The sequence below is a fragment of the Sorex fumeus genome, unplaced genomic scaffold (assembly GCF_029834395.1).
Source record: "Sorex fumeus unplaced genomic scaffold, SorFum_2.1 ptg000101l, whole genome shotgun sequence".
In the NCBI taxonomy this organism is placed as follows: Eukaryota; Metazoa; Chordata; class Mammalia; order Eulipotyphla; family Soricidae; genus Sorex; species Sorex fumeus.
This window is the reverse complement of record NW_026606158.1, coordinates 1,424,865-1,452,582: the sequence shown is the minus strand read 5'-3', so window position 1 is coordinate 1,452,582 and position 27,718 is coordinate 1,424,865. Positions and strand designations below refer to the sequence as shown.

Sequence of the window (27,718 nt, the reverse complement as noted above, 5' to 3'; positions counted from 1 at the left end):
GTGTAAGTTCACATTTGTGCACATAGGTGTGCCTCTGTGTGTGTGTGTGTGTGTGTGTGTGATGAAAGGAAGCAAGTGGGGGTTGAGTCCAGAAATGAACAGCGACAGATTTCAGGCTTCCCAAGTCCTCCCCAGGGGCCAAAGAGAAAGTTCAATGGGTAGAGCTTGGCATGCAGGAGGTCCCGGTTTGGTCCCCAGCAACACATGGTCCCCCTGAGCACAGAGCTCGGAGTAGCTGCTGAGCACTACTGGATGTAGCTCAAAAAATAACAGATCCGAGAGAGAAAGAGAGAGAGAGAGAGAGAGAGAGAGGCGAGGAAACTGCCTTCCTCTAGGGCCCCAGCCCTGAACGATTGGAGGCTGGCAGTGCCTTGTCTGAAGAGGAAGTCAAGAGGCAGAGGCAGCTCTTGGAGTCACAGTTCCTGAAAGCTTAGTGGATACATGAGTGTGTGTGGGGGTGTGTGTGTGTGGGGGGGGACTTACCTCCTCCTCCAGCTACAGAAGTGTCATATTTTGAATTCCAGCGGGTGCAATCTACAGGCTTCTTGATCTTGGCATTGGTCAGCACTTTCAGGCCCATATTCTGGCAGGTACCAAAACAAGCAGAGAAAAAAAAGGACTTGCTGGGAGAGGGGGGGTCCTTCCCCTTATGTCAAGGGCTCCTCCCTGCCTAGATATTCCACCCAACCCAAAGGGCAGGATCCATACATTCTCCTCTGATTCACTATGGGACTAATGCCCCCCACTTCCTCCCCCCTCCTCGCAAGCTCAGCCCCCCAAGATAAATTCGCTTCGACCCAGCACTCGTGAAAGTCTTCTGATGAACTGGGGGTCCTTGGGAGCTCTACTTCCTGCTTCTTCCCACCGTGAGCGTCCATGAGTTATTATTGGAGCTAGACTGAACTTGGCATTGCTGAGGATCGAACCCAGGGCAGGTGTGTGCTCCACCCCAGGGTTATGCCTGGCCTTAGGCTTCCTGTCTAAGGAAGGGGCCAGAGCTGGTCCACCAATTAAACAAAGATGCACTGGAGCATTAGGAAGGATGAGGCATCGCGGGGAACCCAGGAGCAGACGGCTCCTGACTCCTGGTCCTCCACTGGGGCACTGGGCCACAGCATTGCAAACTTTCGAGGCGGCAGAGGCTCTATTTACAGGCCCGCGGCTCACTTTCAGCCAGAACGGCCAAGACCATTTGTTCCTTCCAAAGCCTTGGTCATAGCAGCTGAAGAACAGCCACTCTCTCCCCCAACACCACCCGTTTCCCTGATGCCATCAGATCTTTTTTTTTTTTCCTTTTTGGGTCACACCTAGTGATGCACAGGGGCTCCTCCTGGCTCTGCACTGCGAAATCACTCCTGGAGGTGCTCAGGGGACCATTTGCGGATGCTGGGAATTGAACCCGGGTCAACCGTGTGCAAGGCAAACCCCCTCTCCACTGTGCTATCGCTCCAGCCCTGTCATTAGAGATCTTGATCTGGAGTTCCTTTTGAAGATATTCAATTACTGCAGACAGCTAACACGATCGCTTTCTAGATAGAATTTCCTGCCCCACCCCCATCCCCCCAGCACCAACATCGTGTCGGTAAAAAACACGAACCTGGAAGAAACTGAAGACATCGGTGCTCTCCGAGTACCACGGCCTCCAGATCATGGAACGCGCGCTCGAACGCCCTTCAGGCACAGGGTCTACGAGTGGCGGGCCCCAGGGCCCAGCTGCAGGACACTCGTCATATTCGGCCACCTGATACGGGTAGTGACCATACCAGAAGGGGAACAGCCCGTAGACCTGAGGTCCAGGGGGAAGGAAAGTCATGCTCAGCATTGCGACATTCTCTGAGAAACATCTCTCAGATTCTGCGCCCGGCCGTGGTCCCAGCTCCTCCCGTCTCTCCCTCTCCCGCGGGCTCCCATCTATGGCATCAGGAACTTGGGGCTTTTCACCACACGTTCACTTCTTTTTGTTGTTGTTGTTGTTGTTGTTTTTGCTTTTTTGGGTCATACCTAGTGATTCTCGGGGGTTACTCCTGGCTCCGCATTCAGGAATTACTCCTGGTGGTTGCTCGGGGGACCCTATGGGATGCCGGGGATCGAACCCTGGTCGGCTGTGTGCAAGGCAAATGCCCTAATCGCTGTACTATCGCTCTGGCCCAACTCCTGGTTTTGGTTGTTCTGTTTGGGGGCGACACCCGGGAGTGCTCAAGGGTCACTCCTGGCTGGGTTCAGGAAACCAGGTGGGATGCTGGGGATCAAACTTGGGTCGTATGAGAACACGGCAAATGTCCTCCTCTCTGTCCTGTGGCTCTGGCCCCATCCACTTAACTTCTACTTGACCTTTCTTCAGACTCTGTCCCCTACATCTCCCATCTCATCTTTCTCAGCCTATAATCAGACCCTCATCCAAGGAGTTCCACATGGGCTTTGTTTTCCTTTTCTCTTTCTTTCTTTCTTTCTTTCTTTCTTTCTTTCTTTCTTTCTTTCTTTCTTTCTTTCTTCCTTCCTTCCTCCCTCCCTTCCTCCCTCCCTCCCTCCCTCCCTCCCTCCCTCCCTCCCTCCCTCCCTCCCTCTTTCTCTTTCTTTCTTTCTTTCTTTCTTTCTTTCTTTCTTTCTATGTTTTTGGGTCACACCCGGCGATGCACAGGGGTTACTCTTGGCTCTGCACTCAGGAATTACTCCTGGTAGTACGCAGGGGACCGTATGGGATGCTGGGAATCAAACCCAGGTCGGCTGCGTACAAGGCAAACACCTTACCTGCTGTGCTATCACTCCAGCCCCTCTTTCTTTCTTTCTTTCTTTCTTTCTTTCTTTCTTTCTTTCTTTCTTTCTTTCTTTCTTTCTCTCTCTCTCTCTTTCTTTCCCTTCCTTCCTTCTTTCCTTCCTTCCTTCCTTCCTTCCTTCCCCTTCCTTCCTTCCTTCCTTCCTTCCTTCCTTCCTTCCTTCCTTCCTTCCCCTTCCTTCCTTCTTTCCTTCCTTCCTTCCTTCCTTCCTTCCTTCCTTCCTTCCTTCCTTCCTTTTCTTTCCTTCCCCTTCCTTCCTTCCTTCCTTCCTTCCTTCCTTCCTTCCTTCCTTCCTTTTCTTTTTACTTCTTTCTTTCTTTTTGGTTATCTGGGCCAAACCTGGCGATGCTCAGGGATTACTCCTGGCTCTGCACGCAGGATTTACTCCTGGCGGCGCTCAGGAGCAGGAGACCCTATGAGATGCTGGGGATTGAACCTGGGTCAGCTGCATGCAAGGCAAACGCCCTCCCCGCTGGGCTATCGCTCCAGTTCCCCACACTGGCTGTTCCATCGCCTGTTGTGGGGGGCTTCATGTCCTTGAGACTTTCTCTCCCGCCCCACCCCGAGCAGCCATCTCCTCACGGAACGCAGGCAGCCGGGTGACCCGGGCTTCCCCGGGAGCTGAACTCACGGAGCTGTTGGTCAGTTCTCTCTCCGGTCGGAGCAGCAGGACGCTCTCATCCACGGCCCGGATGGCGCACAGGGACCGAGGCGCCGCCTGCAGCCGCAGCTCCACCCCAGCTCCTGGGAGCTGCTGGGAGGGTGAGAAGCTCGTGGACACCTGGGTGGTGGGGGGGGAACAGGAAAAAGAGAAACTGAGGGCAGCTCAGCGGGGAGAGGCCAAAATCAAATTCAAAATTAAAAGCAAAAGAGAAAATTTTTTTCTTTTTCTTTTTTTTTTCTTTTTGGGTCACACCCGGTGATGCTCAGGGGTCACTCCCAGCTCTGCACTCAGGAATCACTCCTGGCAGTACTCAGGGGACCCTATGGGATGCTGGGAATTGAACCCAGGTCGACCGCGTGCAAAGCAAATGCCCTACCCTCTGTGCTATCGCTCCAGCCCAAAAAGAGAGAAAATTTTTTAAAAAGAAAATTTTGTTTGGGGGTCACACCTGGCAGTGCTCAGGGGTTACTCCTGGCTCTGTGCTCAGGGATCACTCCTGGTCGGGCTCCAGAGACCATATGGGGTACTGGAGATGAAACCCAGGTCAGCCACGGGCCAGGCCCATGTCCTTGCTGTAGTAGCTCTCTAGCCCACCCCCCTCAAAGAATTTTATTCTTTTTTTTTTTTTCTTTTTGGGTCACACCTGGTGATGCACATGGGTTACTTCTGGCTCTACACTCAGTAATTACTCCTGGCAGTGCTTAGGGGACCATATGGGATGCAGGAATTGAGCCCGGGTCGGCCGCATGCAAGGCAAACACCCTACCCACTGTGCTATCACTCCAGCCCCTTATTATTAATTTATGAAAATTTATTGACTACTGTGCTTTCGTCATAAAAACTTATGAACTTGGTCTTTCCTTCTTGCCTCTGTATAAAGCCAAAAGAGACACGTTGGCTACTTTGACAACCTTGAAGTGGAATCCGGGAATGTCACCAACAGCATGCCCTTTGCAACCTCTTAATTTAGAAAAAAATAAAGTGGAAGCAAAGTCATAGGTCTAACAGCCTGGGGGGCCCTGTGGCATCCAGATGCTCTTCCTCACACATGAATTTTCTCTGGGAGTTTCATTTGTTTGATTGATTGGGGTTTTGTTTGTTTTTTTGTTTGGTTTTCAGTTTTTTGAGTCACACTGAGCAGTGCTCAGGGCTTACTCCTGGTTCTGTGCTCAGTAGCAACCCCCGACAGTGCTCAGAGGACCTCTTATGGTGTTGGGGAATTTGTTCATTTGTTCTATTTTGTTTGAGGGCCACACCCAGAAGTGCTCAGGGATTACTCTATACTCCGGAATTACTGCTGGTGGTGCTCAGAGGACCATATGGGATGCCGAGGATCAAACCTGTGCAAAGCCCTCCCCGCCGTACCATAACTCCAGCCCCAGATCTGAGGATTCAAACCCAGGTTGGGCCTATTGAAGCCGTGTGCAAGGCAAGTGATTGTCGCCAGCCCGACAGTGACTTCCTTTGGGGAAGTCTAGCCCTTTCGAACCAGTGATGCATGACAAAGTTGTAGAAAGTGAACAACACCACAGAAGGAGTTAAACAACGTAAAAGAGAAGAACCAGGAGAGAAGAAAAGCACCTGCCACAGAGGCAGGCAGAGGGTGGAGGGTGGGGGTGATAGGAGGGAACCTGGGGACACTGGTACTGGGAAAAGTACACTGGTGGAGGGACGGGTGTTGGAACACTGTGTCACTGAAATCCAATCATGAACAGCTTTGTAAGGGTCTATCTCACACTGATTCCATTTTTAAAAATTAAATAAAAAAAAAACCAGAAGAACTGGAAAGAGGAAGAAACAACAGGAGCACCTGGCTGATGTTTTCTGAACAGCAGGAGAGTTTAATAAAACTGAGAGAAAAAGGGCCAGAGTGATAGTACAGCAAGGAGGGCATTTGCCTTGCATGTGGCTGTCCTGGGTTCGATCCCCGGCATCCCATATGGTCCCCCAAGCACTGCCAGGAGTAATTCCTGAGTGCAGAGCCAGGAGGAACCCCTGAGCATCGCCGGGTGTGACCCCCCCAAAAAAATAATAATAAAATTTAAATTTTAAAAAAATGAGGGAAAAATAGACACACACAGTATCTAGCATTACTGAGCTCTTCCTTCCCCGCCCCGTCTTCTCTCCAGACACACACACACACACACACACACACACACACACACACACACACACACTGCACACACACACTGTCACATGCGAACTCTCTGAATTTCTGCTTCTGCTTCTCCCAGGGTGTTTTACCTGATTCTCAAAGCACATCTCCACGGAGAACTGCACCCTGTCCGCGATGACGCCTCCACCCGGGAAGATGGCGTAGACCAGCAGGGAAGGATCGGGGGCGGTTCTGGAACTGAAGGTCAGCGTGAGGGAGAAGGAGCCCTTGGGTCCTGAAAGAGAACGGACCGTGACACTCTCGCAGGGAGCACTCCCAGTCACGGGTCACTGCCGCCCGCTGGACCACCCTGGGCTTCTTGCTGAGTCTCCTGCTTCTTCTGTGGTTGATCTCAAGGTCCTCCCCATCCTGCTGTTTCGATTTTGTTTGAGTTTGTTCTTTTTCTTTGGGTTTTTGAGTCATACCTGGCTCTGTGTTCAGGCATCACTCCTGGCAGGGCTGGGGGGATCATAGATAGTGCCCAGGATGGAACCCAGGTCGGCCACGTGCAAAGCAAGCTCCCTGTTAATGTCCTATCATTCAGGCTGTATCAATTGGGCTGTATCATTCGGGCTGTTCCTTATAGGTTTTACTTTTTTGTTTGCTTGTTTCTTTTTTCTCCCCTTTTTGGGTCACACCCCTGCACTCAGAAATTACTCCTGGTGGTGCTTGGGGGACCCTATGAGATGCTGGGAATCGAACCCGGGTCGGCCACAAGCAAGGCAAACGCTGTACCCACTGTGCTATCGCTCCAGCTCCTCCTTAGAGGTTTAAAGTCCCCTTCTGCGAATGCCCTGCCACAGAGGCAGGGTGGGATGGAGGGATGGGGGATGGGAGGGATACTGGGATCCGTGGTGGTGGGAAATGGGCACTGGGGGAGGGATGGGTATTTGATCATTGTATAATTGAAACCCAAGCACAAAAATTTGTAAATCTACAACTGTACCTCATGATGTCTCATTAATAAATAAATAAATAAATAAATAAAGTTCCCTTCCGAGAGATGCGTGAGTACTTACCTTGCTTCTTATAGTTCAGTTGTTTCTGCCCTTCCAGCTCCAAACTCCCTTTCCCCATTAACTGTGGAAGAGGGAGAGGGGGAGATAGATGGTTGGCAGCATGGACATCCCAGGCCTGGACTATCAAGGGCATCCCTGCACAGGGAGCTCCTTGGAGGGACCAGGACCTGGGCGCACCCCTTACGGAGCATCCTTGAACCTTCAAACATCTTTTTTTTTTTAATTTTTGGATCACACCCAGTGATGCACAGGGATTACTCCTGGCTCATGCACTCAGGAATTACTCCTGGCGGTGCTCAGAGGACCATATGGGATGCTGGGAATCAAACCCGGCTCACCTGCGTGCAAGGCAAATGCCTTGTTTTGGGGGACACAGCCAGAAATGGTGGGGTTCACACCCAGCAATGCTGGGGGTTCCAGGCAGGGAACCCGGGCCTCTCACAGACAAAGCATGTATCCCACCATTGTGAGCCATCTCCTTGCCTGCTATTCCATTTTCCCCCGGGTGATGTCTAGCATATTTGCAGTGACCGCTGAGGCTCATTCTGTGTCCTGCTGGACAGCGGAGGGTCTCCCTGCCTCTCTGACTTCCGGCCCTCACTCCCTTTCTGGTTCTCAGACCCCAGCCTCACATACGTAGTAGGAGAAGACGACTTCTTGGTCCGGGCTGGCATCGCTGGGATGGATGTAGTAATCCACCCACACCTCCTGGGGCTGGTGGCACTTCAGGAGGCCCTCGGGCCGGCCGATGGTGAGGAAACTGCGGGTGGTGTTGTAGAAAGGTTGCAGGTACAGGTAGGCGTTCTGGTAGTACCGGGGCACCGCCTCAGGGTTATAAACGTCGTCTTTCAAACTGAACCTGCCCTGAGAGAGAGAGGGACACGGCCTTGTGAGCCCCTCGGCTCAGCAGGAGTTTTGTTTTGTTTTTCTTTTTGTCACACCAGCAATGCACAGAGATTCTCCGCACTCAGGAATTACTCCTGGCGGTGCTCAGGGGACCCCATGGGATGTTGGGAATCGAGCCCAGGTTCACTGCTTGCAAGGCAAACCCCACTGTGATATCGCTCCAGCCCCAAGAGGAGTTTTGTTTTGTGGGTTGCTTTGTTTTGCTTTGGGGGCCATACCTGGTATTGCTCAGGGCTTCCTCCTGGATCTGGGCTAAGGAATCACCCTGGTGAGGCTTACAGGGCCATATGGGATGCCGGGAATTGAACCTTGGGTTGCCACATGCGAGGCAAGCATCTTAGCCTCAACTATCGTGATAGCCCCATGAGAATGCCAAGCTCTGGACGACCTTTACTTTTTAGGGGGTGGGGCGGAAGATTTGGACCACACCTGGCTCTGCTCAGGACTTACTCCTGGCTCTGTGCTCAGGGATCACTCCTGGATTCAACCAGGTTGGCCACATGCAAGGCAAGGACCCCACCCGCTATACTATCTCTCCGATCTAATTTTGGGTAACTTAGCAGGAAGGCAATTCGTGTGTTATTAAGAGTGAGGTGAGGATGCTTAGGGATCCCCGGGGTCAGCTCTTGAGAGTGCTCGACAGCTGAGCGCCTTCTTCTCAGGCAGGAGGCCCACGTTCACTTCTCAGCACCACATTGTCCCCTGAGCACTATACTAGGAGCAATCCTTGATCACAGAACTAGTTGTAGTGCCCCCAGTGGCCTCTTTTATTTGGGGGTGTGTATGGGGAGAACACCCAGCAATGCTCAGGGTTTACCCCTGGCTCTGTGCTCAGGAATCACCCCTGGTGAGGCTCGGGGGCTATATGGGATGCTGGGGATCGAACCCGGGTTGGCCACATGCAAAGCAAGTACCTTATCCACTGGACCATTGCCACAGCTCCATGATAATGCCACGGGCGGGAGACTTGGGCCATACCTGGCTAACCTCAGGACTTATTCCTGGCTCTGTGCTCAGGGATCACTCCTGGCAGTGCTCAGGGGACCATATGGGATGCCAGGGATTGAATCTGGATGGGCCACATGCAAAGCAAAAGCCCTCCCCATCTTGCTATCACTTTGCCCGATACAGACTTTGATTTCTATATAAACCTGGTCGGCTTCTGCACCCCCCAGACCTCCATCTGTGAAGGCTTTACTGTCTCCTGCTCCCTCTCCCTGAGAAGCCTGACTCAGCCCTGACTGCTCCCCAGAACATCTTGTTTTGGAAAAAAAAAAAAGAATAACTAGAATAGGTAGGGTGTTCGCCTTACACGCGGCCAACATGGCCGACCCGAGTTCGATTCCTCCGCCCCTCTCGGAGAGCCCGGCAAGCTACCGAGAGTATTTGATATGCCAGACACAGTAACAACAAAGTCTCCAATGGAGACGTTACTGGGCCCGCTCAAGCAAATCGACGATCAACGGGAGGGCCTTTACCTTTACCTTTAACTAGGGGCCGGTGCGATAGTACAGCAGGTAGGGCATTTGCCTTGCATGCGGCCAACCTGGGTTTGATCCCCAGCATCCCATATGGTCCCTCCCAAGCACCGCCAGGAGTAATTCCTGAGTGCAGAGCCAGGAGTAACCCCTGAGCATCGCTGGATGTGGCCCCCTCCACCCCCACCCCCACCCCCCCCAAAAAAAGAATAATTAAAAGTAAATTAAATGAAAAACAAGCCGTGGAGTCAGGAGATCGCGGCTGGGGATCTGTTTCCGGGTCAGAGCAACTGCACTGTGGGCTTGAGGTTGCAAATTCGATCCAGGCCACACCTCCACACAGTCCCTTTTGCCGTCTAGGGCAAACCCAAGCCCAGTTGAGCAAGAAGGAGGGATGAAACATGTGCTTCCAGCCCTCAGCACCACCACAAAGCCGGGTCTAAGGCGAAGGGTCTGGGGAGCAGAACCATCCCAGGGGGAGGATCTGGGGTTTGTAAACGCATGGGGGTGGGAGGGAACCAAGACCCCCGTTTTCTTCGACCCTCCCTGGACAGCTGGTCTGCCCTTGCTTACCTCCAGGGAAATGCCTGTGGCGTTCCATGGAGCTGTGTCCAGTTCGAAGGAGGCAAGACCGTTGTCATCGGTGGTGAGAATCTTCTCGGTGGTTTTATTGGTGCCCCGGATCACCAGGAACAGATCCTGGTTCCTGAGGAGGGCGCCGCTGTGGTCCCTCGCTCTTACCTGAGGGAGAGAAGTTGAGAGCGAGGTTCGAGCAGGTTTGAGTAGGAGGCAGATGGGGAAGGTCAGAGAAATGTTCAAGAATCAGACGGGAGAGGGGCTGGAGCGACAGCCCAGCGAGGAGGGTGTTTGCTTTGCACATGGCCAACCTGGGTTCGATTCCCAGCATCCCATAGGGTCGCCCAAGCACCGCCAGGAGTAATTCCTGAGTGCAGAGCCAGGAGGAACCCCTGGCATCACCGGGTGAGACCCCCCCCCAAAAAAAATGAATCAGATGGGAGAGGGGCTGGATCAATAGTCCAGCAGGGAGGGCATTTTCCTTGCATAAGAATGACCCGGGTTCGATCCCCGGCATCCCACACAGTACCCAAAGCCCAACCAGAAGTAATTCCTGAGCGCAGAGCCAGGAGGAAGCCCTGAGCATCGCTAGGTGTGGTCCCAAAAGCAAATTAAAAAAAAAAAATGCTGAGGATATGACTCAGGGGGTAGATGCCTGTGTTTCCCCTTGTGTGAAGCCCCGAAACGAATCGCCCACATCACAGCAACCAAGAAATAATAAACCGATGAATCCGTCCACACCGTCCATGGCGAGTCTAAGTTTCCAGGAAGGAGGCGGCGGCAGAGACGCATCTCAACGTACCTTCCCGCTGAAGGGGAAACCGGGGTAGTAGAAACTGTTGGTGTCTTCAAAGGTCACAGACCCCATCTGCGAGGAAATGTAGATCTCCTGCGTGGTGTTGGCCTCCACACCTGCAGAAGGAAGCGGGAAGGACTTCCACACCCGACTTCCTCACCTTGGGGTTTCCACAGAATCCTGGAAGGTGGGGTTCTGGGGGTGGGAGCCCAGATAGCATGTCTTTGTGTGGGGGGGGGGGGGGCAGGGGAGAGGTTTGGGCCACACCCAGTGGTTCTGTGTGCATGAGGACCTTATGAAGTGGCGGGGATCGAACGGAGGGAGTGAGGTGAGAGTTTTGGCACACGCAAGGCAAGTACCTTCGCTCCTGTGCCATCACCTCAGTCCTGGGGCTGGTCAAATATCCCAGTGAGCTCTTCCCCCACAAACTTTGGGGAGCACGAGGTGGAAGGCAGAGCAAGAGGCAGCAACTCAGAACTAAGTCTGTCTGCAACACGGAGGAGTCCCGACTCTTACTGGGTTCTCACCCTCTCTCACTCTTTCATTCCTTTTTCTTTCTTTCTTTCTTTCTTTCTTTCTTACTGGTTGCATCCTCCTTTATTTTATTTTTTCCTTTTTGGGTCACACCTGGCATTGCACAGGGGTTACTCCTGGCTCATGCATTCAGGAATTACTCCTGGCGGTGCCTGGGGGACCATATGGAATGCTGGGAATCGAACCCGGGTTGGCCGTGTGCAAGGCAAACGCCCTACCCACTGTGCTATTTCTCCAGCCCCTCTTTCTTTCTTTCTTTCTTTCTTTCTTTCTTTCTTTCTTTCTTTCCTTCCTTCCTTCCTTCCTCCCTCCCTCCCTCCCTCCCTCCCTCCCTCCCCTCCCCTCCCCTCCCTCCCTCCCTCCCTCCCTCCCTCCCTTCTTTCTTTCTTTCTTTCTTTCTTTCTTTCTTTCTTTCTTTCTTTTTTTTCTTTTTGAGTTACACCCAGCGATGCTCAGGGATTCCTTCTGGCTCTGAACTCAGGAATTACTCCTAGTGGTACTCAGGGGACCATATGGGATGCCAGGGATCGAACCCGGTGCAGCTGTGTGCAAGGCAAACACCCTCCCTGCTGTACTATCACTCTCGCCCACCCACCCTTCCTTCCTTCCTTTCTTTTTTCTTTCTTTCTTTCTTTTTTTTTTTTTTTGGCATTTTTCTGGGTCACACCCAGCGATGTTCAGGGTTTATTCCTGGATCTGCACTCAGGAATTACTCCTGGCGGTGCTCGGGGGACCCTACGGGATGCTGGGGATGGAACCCAGGTGGGCACATGCATGGCAAACACCCTCCCCGCTGTGCTGTCGCTCCGGCCCCACATTCCTTCTCCTTTCTCCTGTGCCCGGGAGCATCTCTACTTACCAGTCCCATCCTCCACCACCGTGGCCACAACGTTGACGCTGTGACTGTACATGTACCCGGTGAGGTTGAAGGTGCTCATGTCCACGGGAGCGGAGAAGCAGCCCATTTTGTCCGTCTGGTGAGATAACAAAGAGGGGAGTGAACCACCTCATTTCTGCTTCTGCTTCATCATGGATGGTAGATTCCGCCCCCCCCCCCACCTCCCCACACTTTATCTTCTTCATCAGTTTTGGTATGGGGTGGGTTGGGGGGGATACACCCAGAGGTGCTCAGGGCTTATTCCTGTCTGTGCTCAACAGCTGGAGTTGTTCAGGACCAGAGAGATCATCCTGTGTGTAGGTGCTTGCCTTGCAGACACCTGACTCAGGTTCGATCCCTAGCAGCCCTACAGGAGTGATCCCTGAGCACTGAGCCAGGAGTCAGTCCTCAGCCTAGTGCCCACCCTTCTGCTCCCCCAAAAGTTGGCCACATACAGGGCAAGTGCTTTAACCCCTGAACTAACTCACCAGCCCTCTTCTTCCTCTTTAAGCTAGTCAATCTCTCCTATCTCCCAAGGACAGGGGATGGAGCGATAGTCTAGTAGGGAGGGCTTTTGCCTTGCATGTGGCTGACCCGGGTTCGATTCCCAGCATCCCATAGGGTCCCCCGAGCAGTGCCAGGAGTAATTCCTGAGTGCAGAACCAGGAGGAACCCCTGTGCATCGCTGGGTGTGACCCAAAAAGAAAAATAAAATATATCTCCAAACCTATCTCCCAAGGACAGATGCCCACAGGAGTAATTGACCTTCTAGGAGGAGAGAAGGCAGGAAGAACCCAGTCTGGAAGAGGAGCACTGGAAGAGAGTCTCCCCTGAAGGGCTGCTTCATGTCCTTATTCCAGCCCTGCAAGCCCGTTTGTGTAGCACGGAGTACACTGCTTTGTGTTTTAGATCTGGGAGCTTTTGTTTGTTTGATCTGGGGATCACCCTGGCGGTTCTCAGGAATTACTCCTGGAGGGCTCCAGCACTGTATAGGATGCCGGGGATCGAACCTGGGTCAACCGCGTGCAAGACAAACACCCTACTCGTTGTGCTATCGCTCCAGCCCTAAAACTGGGCTTTTTGATATTGCTGATTTTTTTGTTTGCTTGTTTTTGAATTGCGTCCAGCGATGCTCAGGGGTTACTCCTGGTGAGGCACTTGATCACTTGATCACTTGACTTTCCGTTAATCGTCGATTTGCTCGAGCGGGCGCCAGTAACGTCTCCATTTGTCTCTGTCGCGTGCTAGTGTAGCCCAATGGCATCTGTTTGCTCTGGGAACATGAAGAGCCTCAAACCGATCGTTCATGATCTTGACGAAGAAGTCTGACCATCTGGTAGGTGGGCGGCCACGCGGTCTTTTGACATCCTGTGGAATCCAGTCGGTAACAGCTCTAGTCCAGCGGTTATCTTTAAATCTCATTACGTGACCAGCCCATCTGATTTTTGACACCTTGGCAAATGAGACAGTGTCCCTGATTCTTGATCGTCGACGGATGTTGGAACTCCGGATTCTTTCTCTCATTTGAGTGAAACGTGATATTCCAAGCATAGCTCTTTCAATTCCTCTTTGGGAGACCCGAATAGCTTTCTCATCCTGTTTGCGTAGGGTCCAGGTCTCTGGAGCACTTAGGAATTACTTTTGCTGGTACTTGGGAGATTCTCGGGGATGCTGGGGGCAGAGTCAGCCACATGAGAAATGAATGCCCTGCCTGCTGTCCTATTGCCCCAGCACTGGGACCTTAATGAGGTGGGATCTTTCTGCTTTGGGCTTTTCCATGTGGGCGCTTACCATTAAGAACCCCCAGAGGGTGTTGGGACTGGAGTGATAGCACAGCGGGTAGGGCATTTGCCTTGCACGCGGCCGACCCTGGTTCGATTCCCAGCATCCCATAGGGTCCCCTGAGCACCATCAGGAGTAATTCCTGAGTGCAGAGTCAGGAGTGACCCCTGAGCATCACTGGGTGTGACCCAAAAAGAAAAAAAACAACAAAAGAAGAGCCCCTTGAAGGCGGTGAAGACCTGTGACCCGGGATCTTTCGCAGCCCTCAGGACTCACCTGCCCAGAGAGATGCCTGCATCTGTCAGGGAGGGGCTCCCGTCCCTCCTCCGGATACCAGTAAGTATAAGCCTTCTGGCACGCCGAGACGCGCACCGTCCCCATCATGGGTTTGCCGTAGGTGTATCTGAGCCAGAAGAACAGGGAGAAGCTGAGAAATTCCCCTTAGAATTCCAAGCCAGCCTCCATGAGGGATTTCGTTCCCCTCTTCCCGTCACCACAGGCTCTGGCTGTGACAACCTTCCTCCCAGCCCTCCTCAGAGAGCACAGCCACCACCCAGGAAGACCCAGTCAAGGACAGAACACAGTGTCCCCGCGGGTTCCTGCTTCACCCACAGGGTCAAGACTTTCCGCATCACTGGGGCTGGAGCTATAGCACAGCGGGTAGGGCGTTGGCCTTGCACGTGGCCGGCCTGGGTTCGATGCCCAGCATCCCATAGGGTCCCCCGAGCACCGCCAGCAGTCATTCCTGAGTGCAGAGCCAGGAGAAACCCTTGTGCATCGCCAAGTGTGACCCAAAAAGTAAAAATAAATAAACTAAAAAAATATATAAAAAGACTTTCCACATCAGTCACGCTCCGTTAGCAAACCGTGGAGGCAGGTGCACCTGCGGAGCTGGGAGCCATGAAGAAGTCAGGCTCTGACCCAAACATCCCTCGCTCAGAACAGGAGAGCTAGTTCAGCAGACAGGGTGCTGGTTCAATCCCCAACACCCCAGAGGGTCCTCTGAGCCCTGCCAGGAGAAATTCCTGAGTGCAGAGCCAGGAGTGACCCCTGAGCACCTCTGGGCATGGGTCCCCAAACAAAAATGAAATAAAATATCCCTCCTACATCTTTTTATCGGTTGTTGGGTCACCCTAGCAGTGCTCAGGGCTTAGTCCTGGCTCTGAGCCCAGGGATCACTCCTGGCGGGGTTTGGGGACTAGATGCAGTGCCAGGGATTGAACCGGGGTCTGCCATATGGAAGGGAAGCACCCAGCCTGCACCCAGTTCTGTCCCTCTGGCTCCCAGGGCACGTCTTTTTGGTTTCAGAGGGCCACACCTGGTGGTATTCCAGGGATGCCCCTGGGAGTGCCAGAGTGGAAGGGCATGTATTGCCAGGAAAGGAACGTGGGCTTCTCACATGCCAAGTGTGAGCTTCGCGAGATCCTTGCCCACAATTTAGCCTCTGAACCCTGCCCTCCCACACTTCTGCTCCTCCAGCTTTGACCAGCCCCAGGTACAGAGCTGCTACCTCACCTGCAACAATTTTTTTGTTTGTTTTTTGGGCCACACCTGGTGATGCTCAGGGAACTATTCATAGTACCTACACATATCCATAGATAAGTACAGTACATATTCCTGACTCTGCACTCAAGAATCACTCCTGGTGGTATTCGGAGGACCCTATGGGATTCCAGGTTGGCTGCGTGCAAGGCAAACGCCCTCCCCACTGGAGTATCACATTGGCCCCTTACCTGTATCAAATTTTTTTTTATTGTGTCACCATAAAAATATTTTTTCTTTTTTTTTTATATTTCTTTTTGAGACACACCCAGCGACGCTCAGGAGTTACTCCTGGTTTTGCACTTAGGAATCACTCCTGGCAGTGCTCAGGGGACCATGTGGGATGCTGGGAATCGAACCTGGGTTGGCTGCGAGCAAGGCAAACTCCCTACCCGCTGTGCTGTCGCTCCAGCCCCCTTATTTTTGGCTTTTTTTGGGTCACACCCAGCGATGCTCAGGGGCAACTCCTGGCTCTGCACTCAGGAATTATTCTTGGTGTTGCTTGGGATAGCACAGTGGGTAAGGCGTTTGCCTTGCATGCGGCCAACATGGCAGACCTGGGTTCGATTCCTTCGCCCTTCTTAGAGAGCCCGGCAAGTTACTGAGAGTATCTCACCCGCACGGCAAAGCCTGGCAAGCTCCCCGTGACATATTCAGTATGCCAAAAACAGTAACAAGTCTCACAATTTGTTGTGAGACGTTACTGGTGCCGGCTCGAGCAAATCGATGAACAACGGGAGGACAGTGCTGCCGACAGTGTGTCACCGTGAGTACAGTTACAAAGCTTTCACGTTTGAGTTTCAGTCACACAATGATGGAACACCCATCCCTCCACCAGTGCACATTTTCCACCACCAATGTCCCCAGTATACCCCCCCACCCCGGTCATCCCAACCCTCCCCCTGCCTCTATGGCAGACAATTTCCCCCATTCTCTCTTTTGGGCATATGGTTACCTGCCACAAATCTTGACGAAGAAAGATTCCTCCGCTGTTGATAACTGCTTGGGTTCTACCACCTCCACCTTAAACTTGGGTAGCACTGGAGGGAGTAGAAAGGGAAGTGACGAGGAGGACAAGGGGGTGGACGTTGAGGGAGAGCGCACGCTGAAGGAGGCATTGAAACAGCAACAAGCTTGGGGGGTGGGGGCAGGAGCATAGCCATTGGTGCTCGTGGACTGACCCTGGCGCTGTTCCGGGGACCATGCAGTGCCAGGAGTCAAAGCCACAACTCCTGCCTGCAAACCATGTGCTCGGACCCTGGAGCCTTCTCTCCTGCACAAGTCAGCAAATCATTTACTGAATGAAAGCGACGGTTAAATCAATGAATTCAATAAATGCGGGGCTGAATTAAGGGAAATTATTTATTTATTTATTTAGATTTTTGGGGGGGTCACACCCGGTGATGCTCAGGGGTTCCTCCTGGCTCCACACTCAGGAATTACTCCTGGTGGGGCTCAGGGGACCCTATAGGATGTCGGGGATCAAACACAGGTTGGCCGTGTGCCAGGCAAACGCCCTCCCCGCTGTGCTGTCTCTCTAGCCCCTACGGGATATTATTAAGGCGGCATGCAGTGAACTGGTTTAGAGGGATTCAAAATGAGATTCATCTGTCTTCATAGTCAGTTTGATTGGACCTGCGTAGATTTTGTTTTTGTCTGGGGAGTCTCTGGCTAGAGGTGCTTAGTGTCTACTCCTGACTCTCTAGAGTGACCCCTGGCAGTGCCCGAGAGGCCATATGTGATCCTGGGAATCAAATCAGGATCGGCAACACACAAGGCAAATGCCTTAACCATGGTACTATCTCTCCATCCCAATCTGGGGTGAATTCTGAAATAAAATTACTTTTTGTGGTTGTTTTTGTTATAATGGGGGCCACATCCAGGAGCACTGGTGCGAGCCTGGGGGGGGGTGGGACAGGTGCCAGGGATGCGTCCCATAGGGGATCTCTTACTTACTAGGGATGCCAACCCCCCACTTAGCACTGTGAACCCCCACTTAGCACTGTGAACCCCCTTATCACTGTGAACCCCCGCTTCGCGCTGTGAACCCCACCTACCATACTCCTCCACGCTGAAGGTGCCAAAGGTCTTGCCCTCTGCCACGGCCACCGTGTAGGTGCCCAACGTGGTCTCGGGAGCCAGCTGGAAGGACAGGTCTGCAATGCCCAGCTCCGGCACCACGTCCAGCCACTGGGCGATTCTGTTGTTGTTGGGATCCTGTGTCCGGCGAGAAGAAGCTGCGTGAGGGGTCGTACTGCTAGAGGCCCCCGGGGAGGCAGCCTGTAGGGGTGAGGCTGTGGTCCCAGTCCCACACACCCCTCCCCTCCCACACAAAGGTGAGGCAGAGACCCCCACACGATGGGGAGAGTTGGGGGGGGCCCTGAGGCCAGGGAAGAGCTTTCTGGGTGAAGGGTCACTCTCTTCATTACAGAGCGAGGGGATTAAGTGATAGCACAGCGGGGAGGCTGTTTGCCTTGCACATGGCTGACGCGGGTTCCATCTCCGGCATCCCATAGGGTCCCCCAAGCACCACCAGGAGTGATTACTGAGTGCGGAGCCAGGGGTAACCCCTGAGCATCGAACTCTGGTTGGCCGCGTGCAAGGCGAAGGGTGGGTATGATCACCCTTCCCCCACCCCACCCCCCTGAAAAAAAGGACGTTACAGAACGAGGTTCTCTCCTCTAAGGCCTCGTCCTTCTCTTTAGGAAGAAAAGGGTGTGGAGGATTGAGAGGATCTGACTGTGACCACACAGCATTTCTACTTGGTTCCTATTTCGTGTTTGCTTTGGTTTGGAGGGAGGCCCCTCTGCAGTGCTCGAGGGCTGTCCAGGGCCCCTGCAGTGCTGGCGCTCAAACCCTGCTCTCTAGCATACAAGGCACAGGCTAGCCCCACAGAGTCATCTCCTATCCTTCCTTGGTCCCTGGGAAGGGACAGTGCTGATGAGCCAAAGCACAGGACAGTGGGGAGGCATTTGCCTTGCCTTGCCTAGCTGACCCCGGCTCAATCCCCGACATTCCATAGGGTTCCCTGAGCTCCACCAGGAGGGATCCCTGAGTGCAGAGTCAGGTGTCAAGCCTGAGCACAGCTGGGTGTGGCCCCAAATCACACACACACACACACACACACACACACACACACACACACACACACACAGAGTGCTGAGGGGTTGGACTATATCTGCTGGAAAGACAGAAACGCAGGGGAGGTGATGGGAAAAGCCCCCGCCCAGTCCCCTCCCTTCACCAGCTGAGAGTCTAAATCAGTCTCTGCTGGGGACTGAGTACCAAGGAAAAGTACTTAGTGCTGAGAGCTAAGTACTGGTACTTAATCCTGAGGACTGAGAGAAACCTGGCACAGTCTGGGGGTGGTGGCACAGGTCAGGTCCTTATTGCAGGAGCTACGGCCCGTGGTGCCGGACAGCAGAGGCCAGAGAACAGCCCGGCTAGAATCGTGAGTCACTCAGTATCCAGGCAAGGCGTCCGGCTCTGGACTGGGATCTCAGAATCGTTTCTGGCTCCTCGCTGGAACCCCAGAGGCACCTTCTTCCTCTCCCCCAACGGACAGGAGAGAAAGAGAAACTCGGACGTACCTGCAGCTCCACCAGCGAGTACTGAAAAAAGAAAAGAGACTGTGGTTAAAGCAGGATCTTCCCACGAGAGAAGATTGACCAAAGCAAAACACTCGCAAAGATGTTCTTGGGGGTCTGGAACAACAGCACAGCGGGGAGGGTGTTTGCCTTGCACGCCGCCGACCAGGGTTCGATTCCCAGCATCCCATATGGTCCCCCGAGCACCGCCAGGAGTAATTCCTTTTTTTTTTTTTAATTTTCTAGCACTTTATTTAAATGAAAGTCAGTTAATTTTATACACGATGTCTGATCTCTTTTGTCATGCTGAGTGCTTTCTAGTTTGAATAGATTCCTCTTTGAACTGACTCCTAGATTCACTATAGGAAGGAAGAGAAGAGGGCCACCTTTGTTAGGCATTTGTAGCATAAGACAAAAATTGCTTTATTTGCCAATAGAGCAAAGAGTGGATCAAAACTTTTAAGCAGGCCTTGTCTTCAATACATCTTATGGAATTTGGCCTGATGTTGAGATCTTTAATCCATTTTTTTCCCTAATAATAGTATTTTATTTTTATTTATTTATTTATTTATTTTTATTAGTGAAACACCATGAGGTACAGTTATAGACTTATAAATTTTTGTGCTTGGGCTTCAGTTATACAATGATCAAGTACCCATCCCTCTACCAGTGCCCATCCTCCACCACCACGGGTCCCAGCATCCCTCCCACCCCCCATCCCCCTGTCCCACCTGTTCTCTCTCTCTTCTTTTGGGTACTGTGCTTTGCAAGAGAGGCATTGAGTGGCAATCATGTTTGGTCTATAGGCTACTTTCAGCATGCTTAGGAGTAATTCCTGAGTGCATGAGCCAGGAGCAACCCCTGTGCATTGCCGGGTGTGACCCAAAAAGCAATAAATAAATAAGTAAATACAACTGAAAGGATACTCTAAGGGCCACTAGAAGAGCGGAAAGGGCACAGAATCAGGAGTAAATCCTGGGCACCGCTGGCTGTGTCCCCCATAAAAAAGAATCTTTCTTCTTGCTCCTTTCTACCTCCCCCCAAAAGTTCTTTGCCAGAGGAATCACAAGAGTACATCAGACAAAGGACTCAATTTCATCTATCCAGGATATATAAAAGCTCTCACAAAGCCCAGCGCCAAAGACACCCATGACCCCATCCAAAAATGGGGAGAGGAGGAGAGGAGATACTTCTGCACAGAGGACTTAAGCATGGCCAATGAGTAAATAAAAAGAATTCACTGTCACTTAACAAGGAAGTCCAAATCCAAGCAACCATAAGATATCTCCCTCCAGCGAGGATGGTAGATGTCAAGGAGAGTGACTGCACTCATTTGTGGAATATAAAATAGCATTATATGAGGCTGACACCCAAGGACAGTAGACACAAGGGCCAGGAAGATTGCTCCAAGGTTGGAAGCCTGCCTCATGAGCTGGGGGAGAAGGCAGCTGGGATGGAGAAGGGATCACTAAGTCAGTGATGGTTGGAGGGATCGCTCAGGATGGGAGATGTGTGTTGAAAGTAGATAAAGGACCAGGGGCTGGAGCAGTAGCACAGCAGGTAGGACGTTTGCCTTGCATGCGGCCGACCAGGGTTCGATTCCCAGTATCCCATATGGTCCCCTGAGCACCGCCAGGAGTAATTCCTGAGTGCAGAGCCAGGAGGAACCCCTGTGCATCGCCGGACGTGACCCAAAAAGCAAAATAAATAAATAAATAAATAAATAAATAAAAATTAAAAAATGAAAGTAGATAAAGGACCAAATGTGATAGACTCTTGGTATCTATATATCTATATTGCAAACCATAATGCCTCAAAGTAGAGAGAGAGTATGGGGAAAATTGTCTGCCATAGAGGCAGGGGGAAGGTGGGAAAGGGGGAGTATACTGGGGACATTGGTGATGGAGAATGTGCACTGGTGGAGGGATGGGTGTTTGATCATTGTATGACTGAAACTCAAACATGAAAGCTTTGTAACTGTAGCTCACGGTGATTCAATAAAAAGGGGGAAAAAAAAGAATAGTAAAGGGCCAGAGAGATAGCACTGTGAGCAAGGTGTTTGCCACACATGTGGCCAACCTGGGTTCGATCTCCAGCACCTCAGATGACCCCCTGAGCATCACCAGGACTGATCCCTGAGCACAGAACCAGGAATAAGTCCTGATCACCACGGGGTGTGGCCCCCAAATCAACAATAATGAAACAGAGGAAACAACCACTGTGGTGAAAAAGGTGACTGGATTTAGAATTAAAGTTGCTTTTTTCTCTTTCTAATGTGTCTGCTAAGTCCTTGGCTTGCTCAAGTGGTCTGAGAAGGCAGAAGGAAAGAGAGATGTTTTCTTCCATCCTGACAAACACATGAGCTGTCACTGGGGGGAGGAAGAGAAAACAGGAGAATCTCAGGAGCAGGTAGAAGAGACGCATCTCCTAAACTGAGATCAAACTTATTACAGGCTTATGATTCTAGGAACCAAGTTGTTCTAAGAAAAATGTAGGGCTGGAGTGACAGTATAGTGGGTAGGGCGTTTGCCTTGCACACGGCCGACCTGGGTTCAATCCCCGGCATCCTATAGGGTCCCCCAAGAACTGCCAGGAGTAATTCCTAAGTGCAGAGCTAGGAGTAACCCCTGAGCATAGCTGGGTGTGACCCCCACCCCCCCCAAAAAAAAACTCGAAAAGAAAATAAAAATGTAACAGAGAGATAGTACAGTGGGTAGGGCGCTTGCCTTGCATATGGTCAACCCGGCTTCGATCCCCAGCATCCTATATGGTCCCCTAAGTACTATGGGAATAATTCTTGAATGCAGAGTCAGGAGTAATCCCTAAGCATCACCAAGTATATCTCACTTTCCATTCCCAACCCCAAAGAAAAATATTTAAGTATTTGCCAAAGGGTACAGCATTTATGAATTTGGCATATATGTCCATTTTTTTGGAGGGGGGGTCACACCCACCAGTGCTCAGGGGCAGCTACTCCCTCTTCTGTGATTGGGGGTTGCTCCTGGTGGTGCTTGGGATGGCACATGGTGTTAGGGGCCCAACCCAGACTTTCTGCCCACAACACATGTGTTCACCCCTTGGCTCTCTCTCTCTGTCTGACCCCTGGTATGTATGTTTAAATGATTTTAAGAATTGCCTTATTTAGGGGTCAAGAGATGGTACAGTGTGTAGGCTGCTTGCCTCACACCTGGTAGACCTGGGTTCAACTCTCAGTGCCATATCTGGTCCCCAGAGCCCTGCAAGGAGTGAGTGATTGCTGAGCGCAGAGCCCAAGTAAGACCTGGGCATCATCAGGTGTGGCCCAAAAACCAAAACCAAAACCAAAAGTAAAAGAGAGAGAGAGAGAGAGAGAGAGAGAGAGAGAGAGAGAGAGAGAGAGAGAGAGAATCACCTATTTTATGGGCTAGAGCAGTAGTACAGTGGGTAGGGTGTTTGCCTTGCACACAGCTGACCCAGATTTGATTCCCAGGACCCCATTTGGTCCCCCAAACCCTTCAGGAGTGAACTGAGTCCAGAGCCAGGAGTAAACCCCGAGCACAGTCAGGTGTGGCCCCAAAACACACACACACACACACACACACACACACACACACACAAACAAGAGAATTGCCTACTTTTTTTTGTTTGCTTTCGGTTACACCTGGCGATGCTCAAGGGTTATTCCTGGCTCTGCACTCAAGAACCACTCCTGACAGTGCTCGGGGGACCATTGGGGGTGTCAGGGATTGAACCCAGGTCGGCTGCATGCAAGACAAACACTCTACCTGCTGTGCTATCACCTTGGCCCTGAGAATCGCATACTTTATAAACTCTTGCTTTGTAGGTAAAAAAAAAAAAAATAACGTGATAGGAATGAATAGTCATTTTTTCCTTTCGCTCCTTAATAGTCATAGTGTGTGTGTGTGTGTGTGTGTGTGTGTGTGTGTGTGTGTGTGTGTGGTATAATCTAATATTTGAATGGCAAAATCATTCAATGTCATTCCTGGAAAGAACGTCTTAGAAGTGTAAAGCACCTTGTCAGAACCAGGTCTCAGGAATGCAGCAGGGTGGCTTTTCACAGGTGTCAAACCAGTGGGACAGGCCCAGGGTTTTAGGCAAAGGCTTGAGAGAATCTCCATTTGTACCCCAGACTCAGTCCAATTTCTCCAAGTCTCACGCCTCCCACAGCAAAGGGGAGGACCTCTCTATCTGGTCCAGAAATTCTCATCTCCCCTCTCATTCCGCCCTCCTCCTTCCCTCTGCCTTCTCCCCTGTTCCAACCCCTTCCCTTTCTTACCTTCTCATTCACTGGAGCAAACTGGCTGTCCAGGGTCACGATGCGGAAGTTCACTGCAGGAGAAGAGGCGTCCTTAGCAAAGGGGATTGAGGGGATTTATTCCTCTTGCTCACAGTCTTTCTTTCTGAGCCAGAGACTCAGAAAAGGCTCAAAGGGCTGGCATGCATGCTTTTTTTTGGGGGGGGGGTCACACCCAGCGATGCTCAGGGTCAGAAAGACAGTACAGGGATACCCTGGCACCACCCCATACGGTCCCTGGAGCACTGACAGGAGTGATCCTTGAGTGCAGAACCAGGAGTCAGACCTAAGCATCACTGAATGTGCCCTCCACACACACACACACACACACACACACACACACACACACACACACACACCACAATCAACAAAACTTGAGGAGCTGCAGACAAGCACAGCAATCCAGTGCCATATGCCAAATCCCACCCTGGAAGAAGACATGCGGGTTTGTTGTTATTCTTTTCATTTTGAGTCACACCTGGCAATACTCAGGGGTTCCTCCTGGCTCTGCACTCGGGAATTACTTCTGGCAGTGGTCAGGACTTACTCCTGGCTCTGCATTCAGGTATTACTTCGGGCAGTGCTCAGGGGACCAGATCGGATGCCAGGAACTGAACCCGGGTTGGCATCGTGCAAGGCAAGCACCCTGCCCGCTGCACTATTTCTCTGCCTCCCCCCGCCCCCCGCCCCGTCCCCAAGATGTGTGTTTTGTAACAGTTCCTCACATAGTAGTTAGTCCACCCACTTCGCCCACGCTTTCGGGACACGCACACAGTCAACAGCCTGAGTCCTTCACGCCTCCACACCTTCTTCTCCTAGGATCCCTTTGATCTGCCACCAAACACAAAGTCCAAACCCAGCCAAAGCGAGAGTACAGCGGGGAGGGCATTTGCCTCACATGCAGCCAACCCAGGTTCAATCCCGGCATCCCATATGCCATATCCGAGCACTGCCAGGAGTAGCCCCTGTACATCGCTAGGTGTGAACAACAACAAAAACAATCGTCCAACCCTCCTACCCACCATCATCCTTGGCCACCTGCGGTCATCCCCTCCCTTCCCTGCTTCTGACCTCGCTGTCCGGGGCTATAGATAGGCTTGTCGGTCTGTATGAAGACTCCATTCCCCTGCCTCTGGATCAGAACTTTCTTCTTCTCTTCAAAGTGGATGTTTTCTCCGCTGGCTGCCACCCGGACTGTGGCCACTTCCTCCAGGCCACCCGCGGGAGGTGGGACCTGGAAGAGAGAGGAGGTCCTGAGGTGCAGTTGGAGGTTGGGGAGATGGACTCAAATGAGCTCCGTCCCGATGGAGTGGACGGAGGTAAAACACCAGAGTGGAGGAGGCAGAGGCAGGGAGCACTACAGGCTGTCGGGAGATGAGAACCAAATCATCATGGGAAAAGGTTAAGGGGTGGGGGGGCTCTGGCCAGGAGGTGAAGGTAGGGGCAAGAGCTGGCCTACAAGTTGGTGCATAAATAAGCCAATAGGGGGGCTGGAGCGATAGCACAGTGGGGAGGGCATTTGCCTTGCACACGGTCAACCCGAGTTCGATCCCCGGCATCCCATATGGTCTCCCGAGCACCGCCAGGAGTCATTCCTGAGCACAGAGCCAGGAGTAACCCCTGTGCATCATCGGGTGTGACTCAAAAAGCAAAATAATAAAATTTAAAAATAAATAAATAAGCCAACAGGTATTCAATTTTGATTCCAGAGTGCTGAGGCCAGACAGTGGGAAGGGCATTTGCCTTACACATGGCCGACCTGGGTTCGATCCCTAGCATCCCATAGGGTCCCCCAAGCACCAGCAGGAGTAATTCCTGAGTGCAGAGCCAGGAGTAACCCCTGAGCAATGCCGGTGGGACCCAAAAAGAACCCTGCCTCCCAAAAAATGATTCCAGAGAGTTTAAGGCATAGGCAGAGAAAGGGGAATGAGGCTTAAGGGTGGGGCTGAGTTCAAAGTTTACCAGAAAGGAGATGCAATGTAAGTGCCTCTTCTTCAATCCTGAGTGTTCCAACAACTTCTGGACCTTGTCCTTGGTCTCCAAAGTAATAGAAAACTTGACATTACAGTACCCAGGGCTAAGATCCAAGCAGACCTTCTGAGTAGAGGGGAAATTGAGCTGGGCTGGTAAGGTGACCAGGTAGGTTCTGTGATGGAAGAGAAAGGATTTCAGGACTCCGTTCAACAAAACCTCAGCATCCCTGCATCCCGCGGGGAAATTCCCCAGATTGAGCCCCGCTTTCAGGAGCCTTTCTTGTCCCCAGGGAGAAGCATCCAGGGACAATGAACAGAGTGACAATGAACCACACAGCCTAAACCTCCACCCCTTCCGCCCCCAGACACAACTAAGGAGGTCATCAGCGAGGATCTTGGACAAGGGTACCCAGGAAGGGACCAAAAGAATAGTACAGCAAATAAGGGGCTTGCCTTCCATGTGACCAACCTGGGTTTCATCCAAGGCATCCCATATGGTCCACTGAGCACTGCCAGGTGTGATTCCTGAGCACAGAGCCAGGAGTAACCTCTGAGCATCTCCAAGTGAGGCCCAAATACAACAACAAAAAGGGTACCCGGGAAAACACAAGTTTTGTTACAGAGAACAAGAGTTTACTCTCTGTGATATTGGTGGTAGTGTGTGGTGTGTGTGTGTGTGTGTGTGTGTGTGTGTGTGTGTATACGGGGGAGGGTATCACTCCCTCATGCAATTTCTCCCAGCCTGATGCTCAAGTTTGCTCCTGGGTGCTGAAAAACTGGAGTTGGAACCCAGAGCTCTTGCATGCAAAACAGGCTATTGAGCTGTCTGGTCCTATTCTTTTTTTTCAATATTTAATTTTTCCAAGTGGGGGGAGCCACACCCTGCGGCGCTCAGGGCTGACTCCTGGTAAGACTTGGGGACCTTATGAAAGATGCTGTGATCCAACCCAGGTCGGCCAGCACCCAACCCCGCTGTACTGTCATTCCCCTCACCACCTCCCCCAACCCCGATATTCTAGTTTTTGAAGCTTCCTCTCGGTGACTCGGCTTTGCTGTCTGGATAACAGAGGCAGGAGAACCAAAGGAAGATTCACATCACCTAAAGGTGCATCTCCTCTATATATGCCGGAGAAGGAGATCCCAAGAAACCACCTGCGCCCTAGGTCCAGCACTTACGGGAGTTTGTCGGTGCTGACTGGCGAGAGGGCCAGCATCCCCAGAAGGAGCTGGACCCACATCTCAGTGGATGGGACGGTCCACAGCTCCCAAGCTGAGCTCCAGCATCCAGGACCGCGCCCGGGCGGCAGCTTCATTATCAACCCTCGCTCCTGGGGCTCTAACCAATGAGGGTCAAGGCCCCGAGTTCTTCAGCCAATCACCTTCGGGGCCCCGGAACTCTCCCGCCAATCACAGTGAGGGCCCCGGGCTAAGGCGGCAAAGCAGGGCAGGGCCCCGTGAACTTGCACATTCACGCTGACTCAGCCGTCTATAATACCAGTTTAGAGGTGAATCCCCAGCTCAGTATTCTCAGACGTCAGGTTCTCACCACGCATTTCAGACTACTCCCATTTTTGTAAATTATTTATTTATTTATTTATTTGCTTTTTGGGTCACACCCAGCGATGCCCAGGGGTTACTCCTGGCTCTGCACTCAGGAATTACTCCTGGCGGTGCTCGAGGGACCATCTGGGATGCTGGGAATTGAACCTGGGTCAGCCGCGTGCAAGGCAAACGCCCTACGCGCTGTGCTATCGCTCCAGCCTTTTTTTTTCTTTAAATCGTTTTATTTTCTTTTTTTTTTTTTTTTATCTAGTTTCATTCCAAATCCTTATTCTCTCTAGATCCTTTTCTCTCCTACGTAGGCCACGGTGACGTAGTTTTGAACACAGACATGGATGCATGGAGTCTTCGCTGAGAATTAGTCTGCCTCTGCTGATCTGGGAATTAAAAAAATTTCTTTTTAATTACTCAACGTGATCAGGTGACCCAAAGTTCGCAGAAAAGCAGGCGGTGGCAGGTCATCTGCAGGGAAGCAGGATGAGGCTCTACCCAGGACTGTGCTTAGAGGCCAGACTAGGTACCTGTCACGCATCACTCTTTTCAGCTGCCAAGTGAAAATATCCTTGAGCAGTGAACCTAGAAGGTTCACTTCTAGGTACAGCGTCTGGCTTCTGTACTGGAATGGGTTTTGCTTGCTTTAGCTGATGGGAAAGTTGATTGATGCCACCACAATACAGAAAGGGGTAAGGAATGTTTAAAACGTGGCCTGGACTTCGGTTCAACTGTTGAGACCCTTGTTCTCAGGCTGGGTGATCCCTGCAGGTTAACGAAGACTCTTCAATTTGGTTAACGAGAATGTTCCAGCCTTCTTGACTAATCTTTCACCCCGTGACACTCAATATTGTCACAAGTGCATGGAAGATCAAGCGGCGAGCACAAGAGACTGAACACGTATAAATTGCTTGTGGGAGTTGGGAGTTCGTTCTGGGCACTGCATGGTCACCCCCAGCATAGAGGTGGGTATAGCCCTCTCTTAAAACCAAAATGGAAAAAAAAACTGCATGGAAATAAGAACAGAGACACACCTTGAGATGATCTCAATGATTTAAATGGTCAGGGTGATTTCACAATATGTTTCAAAAGCCTTCGTGGTTTGTAAATCCTTTCAACCAGCCGTTCATTTTCTAGAACTGTCTTCTGAGTAGAGTGCATCCCACATGCATGCCAAAAAACATAGCTTTGCTGAGTTTCTTCACAGGTC

At 51.8% G+C, this 27,718-nt stretch overlaps 1 protein-coding gene across 1 annotated transcript in view; it reads right to left on the bottom strand.

Moving 5' to 3' along the window:
* A2ML1 (alpha-2-macroglobulin like 1) overlaps positions 1-26,195 on the bottom strand; it is a 59,660-nt gene extending 33,465 nt beyond the window's left edge. The window contains exons 1-17 of the mRNA XM_056134680.1: positions 26,134-26,195; positions 24,947-25,130; positions 24,056-24,218; positions 22,967-23,019; positions 18,694-18,714; positions 17,161-17,320; positions 16,059-16,143; positions 13,838-13,964; positions 11,762-11,876; positions 10,375-10,484; positions 9,570-9,737; positions 7,249-7,476; positions 6,613-6,673; positions 5,683-5,828; positions 3,406-3,555; positions 1,598-1,786; positions 484-583 (exon numbers count right to left, since the gene is read on the bottom strand). Of these exons, the coding sequence (XP_055990655.1) occupies positions 484-583; positions 1,598-1,786; positions 3,406-3,555; positions 5,683-5,828; positions 6,613-6,673; positions 7,249-7,476; positions 9,570-9,737; positions 10,375-10,484; positions 11,762-11,876; positions 13,838-13,964; positions 16,059-16,143; positions 17,161-17,320; positions 18,694-18,714; positions 22,967-23,019; positions 24,056-24,218; positions 24,947-25,130; positions 26,134-26,195 (2,122 nt within the window). The remainder of the gene's footprint in view (positions 1-483; positions 584-1,597; positions 1,787-3,405; positions 3,556-5,682; positions 5,829-6,612; positions 6,674-7,248; positions 7,477-9,569; positions 9,738-10,374; positions 10,485-11,761; positions 11,877-13,837; positions 13,965-16,058; positions 16,144-17,160; positions 17,321-18,693; positions 18,715-22,966; positions 23,020-24,055; positions 24,219-24,946; positions 25,131-26,133) is intronic.
* Between the last annotated feature and the right edge of the window lie 1,523 nt (positions 26,196-27,718).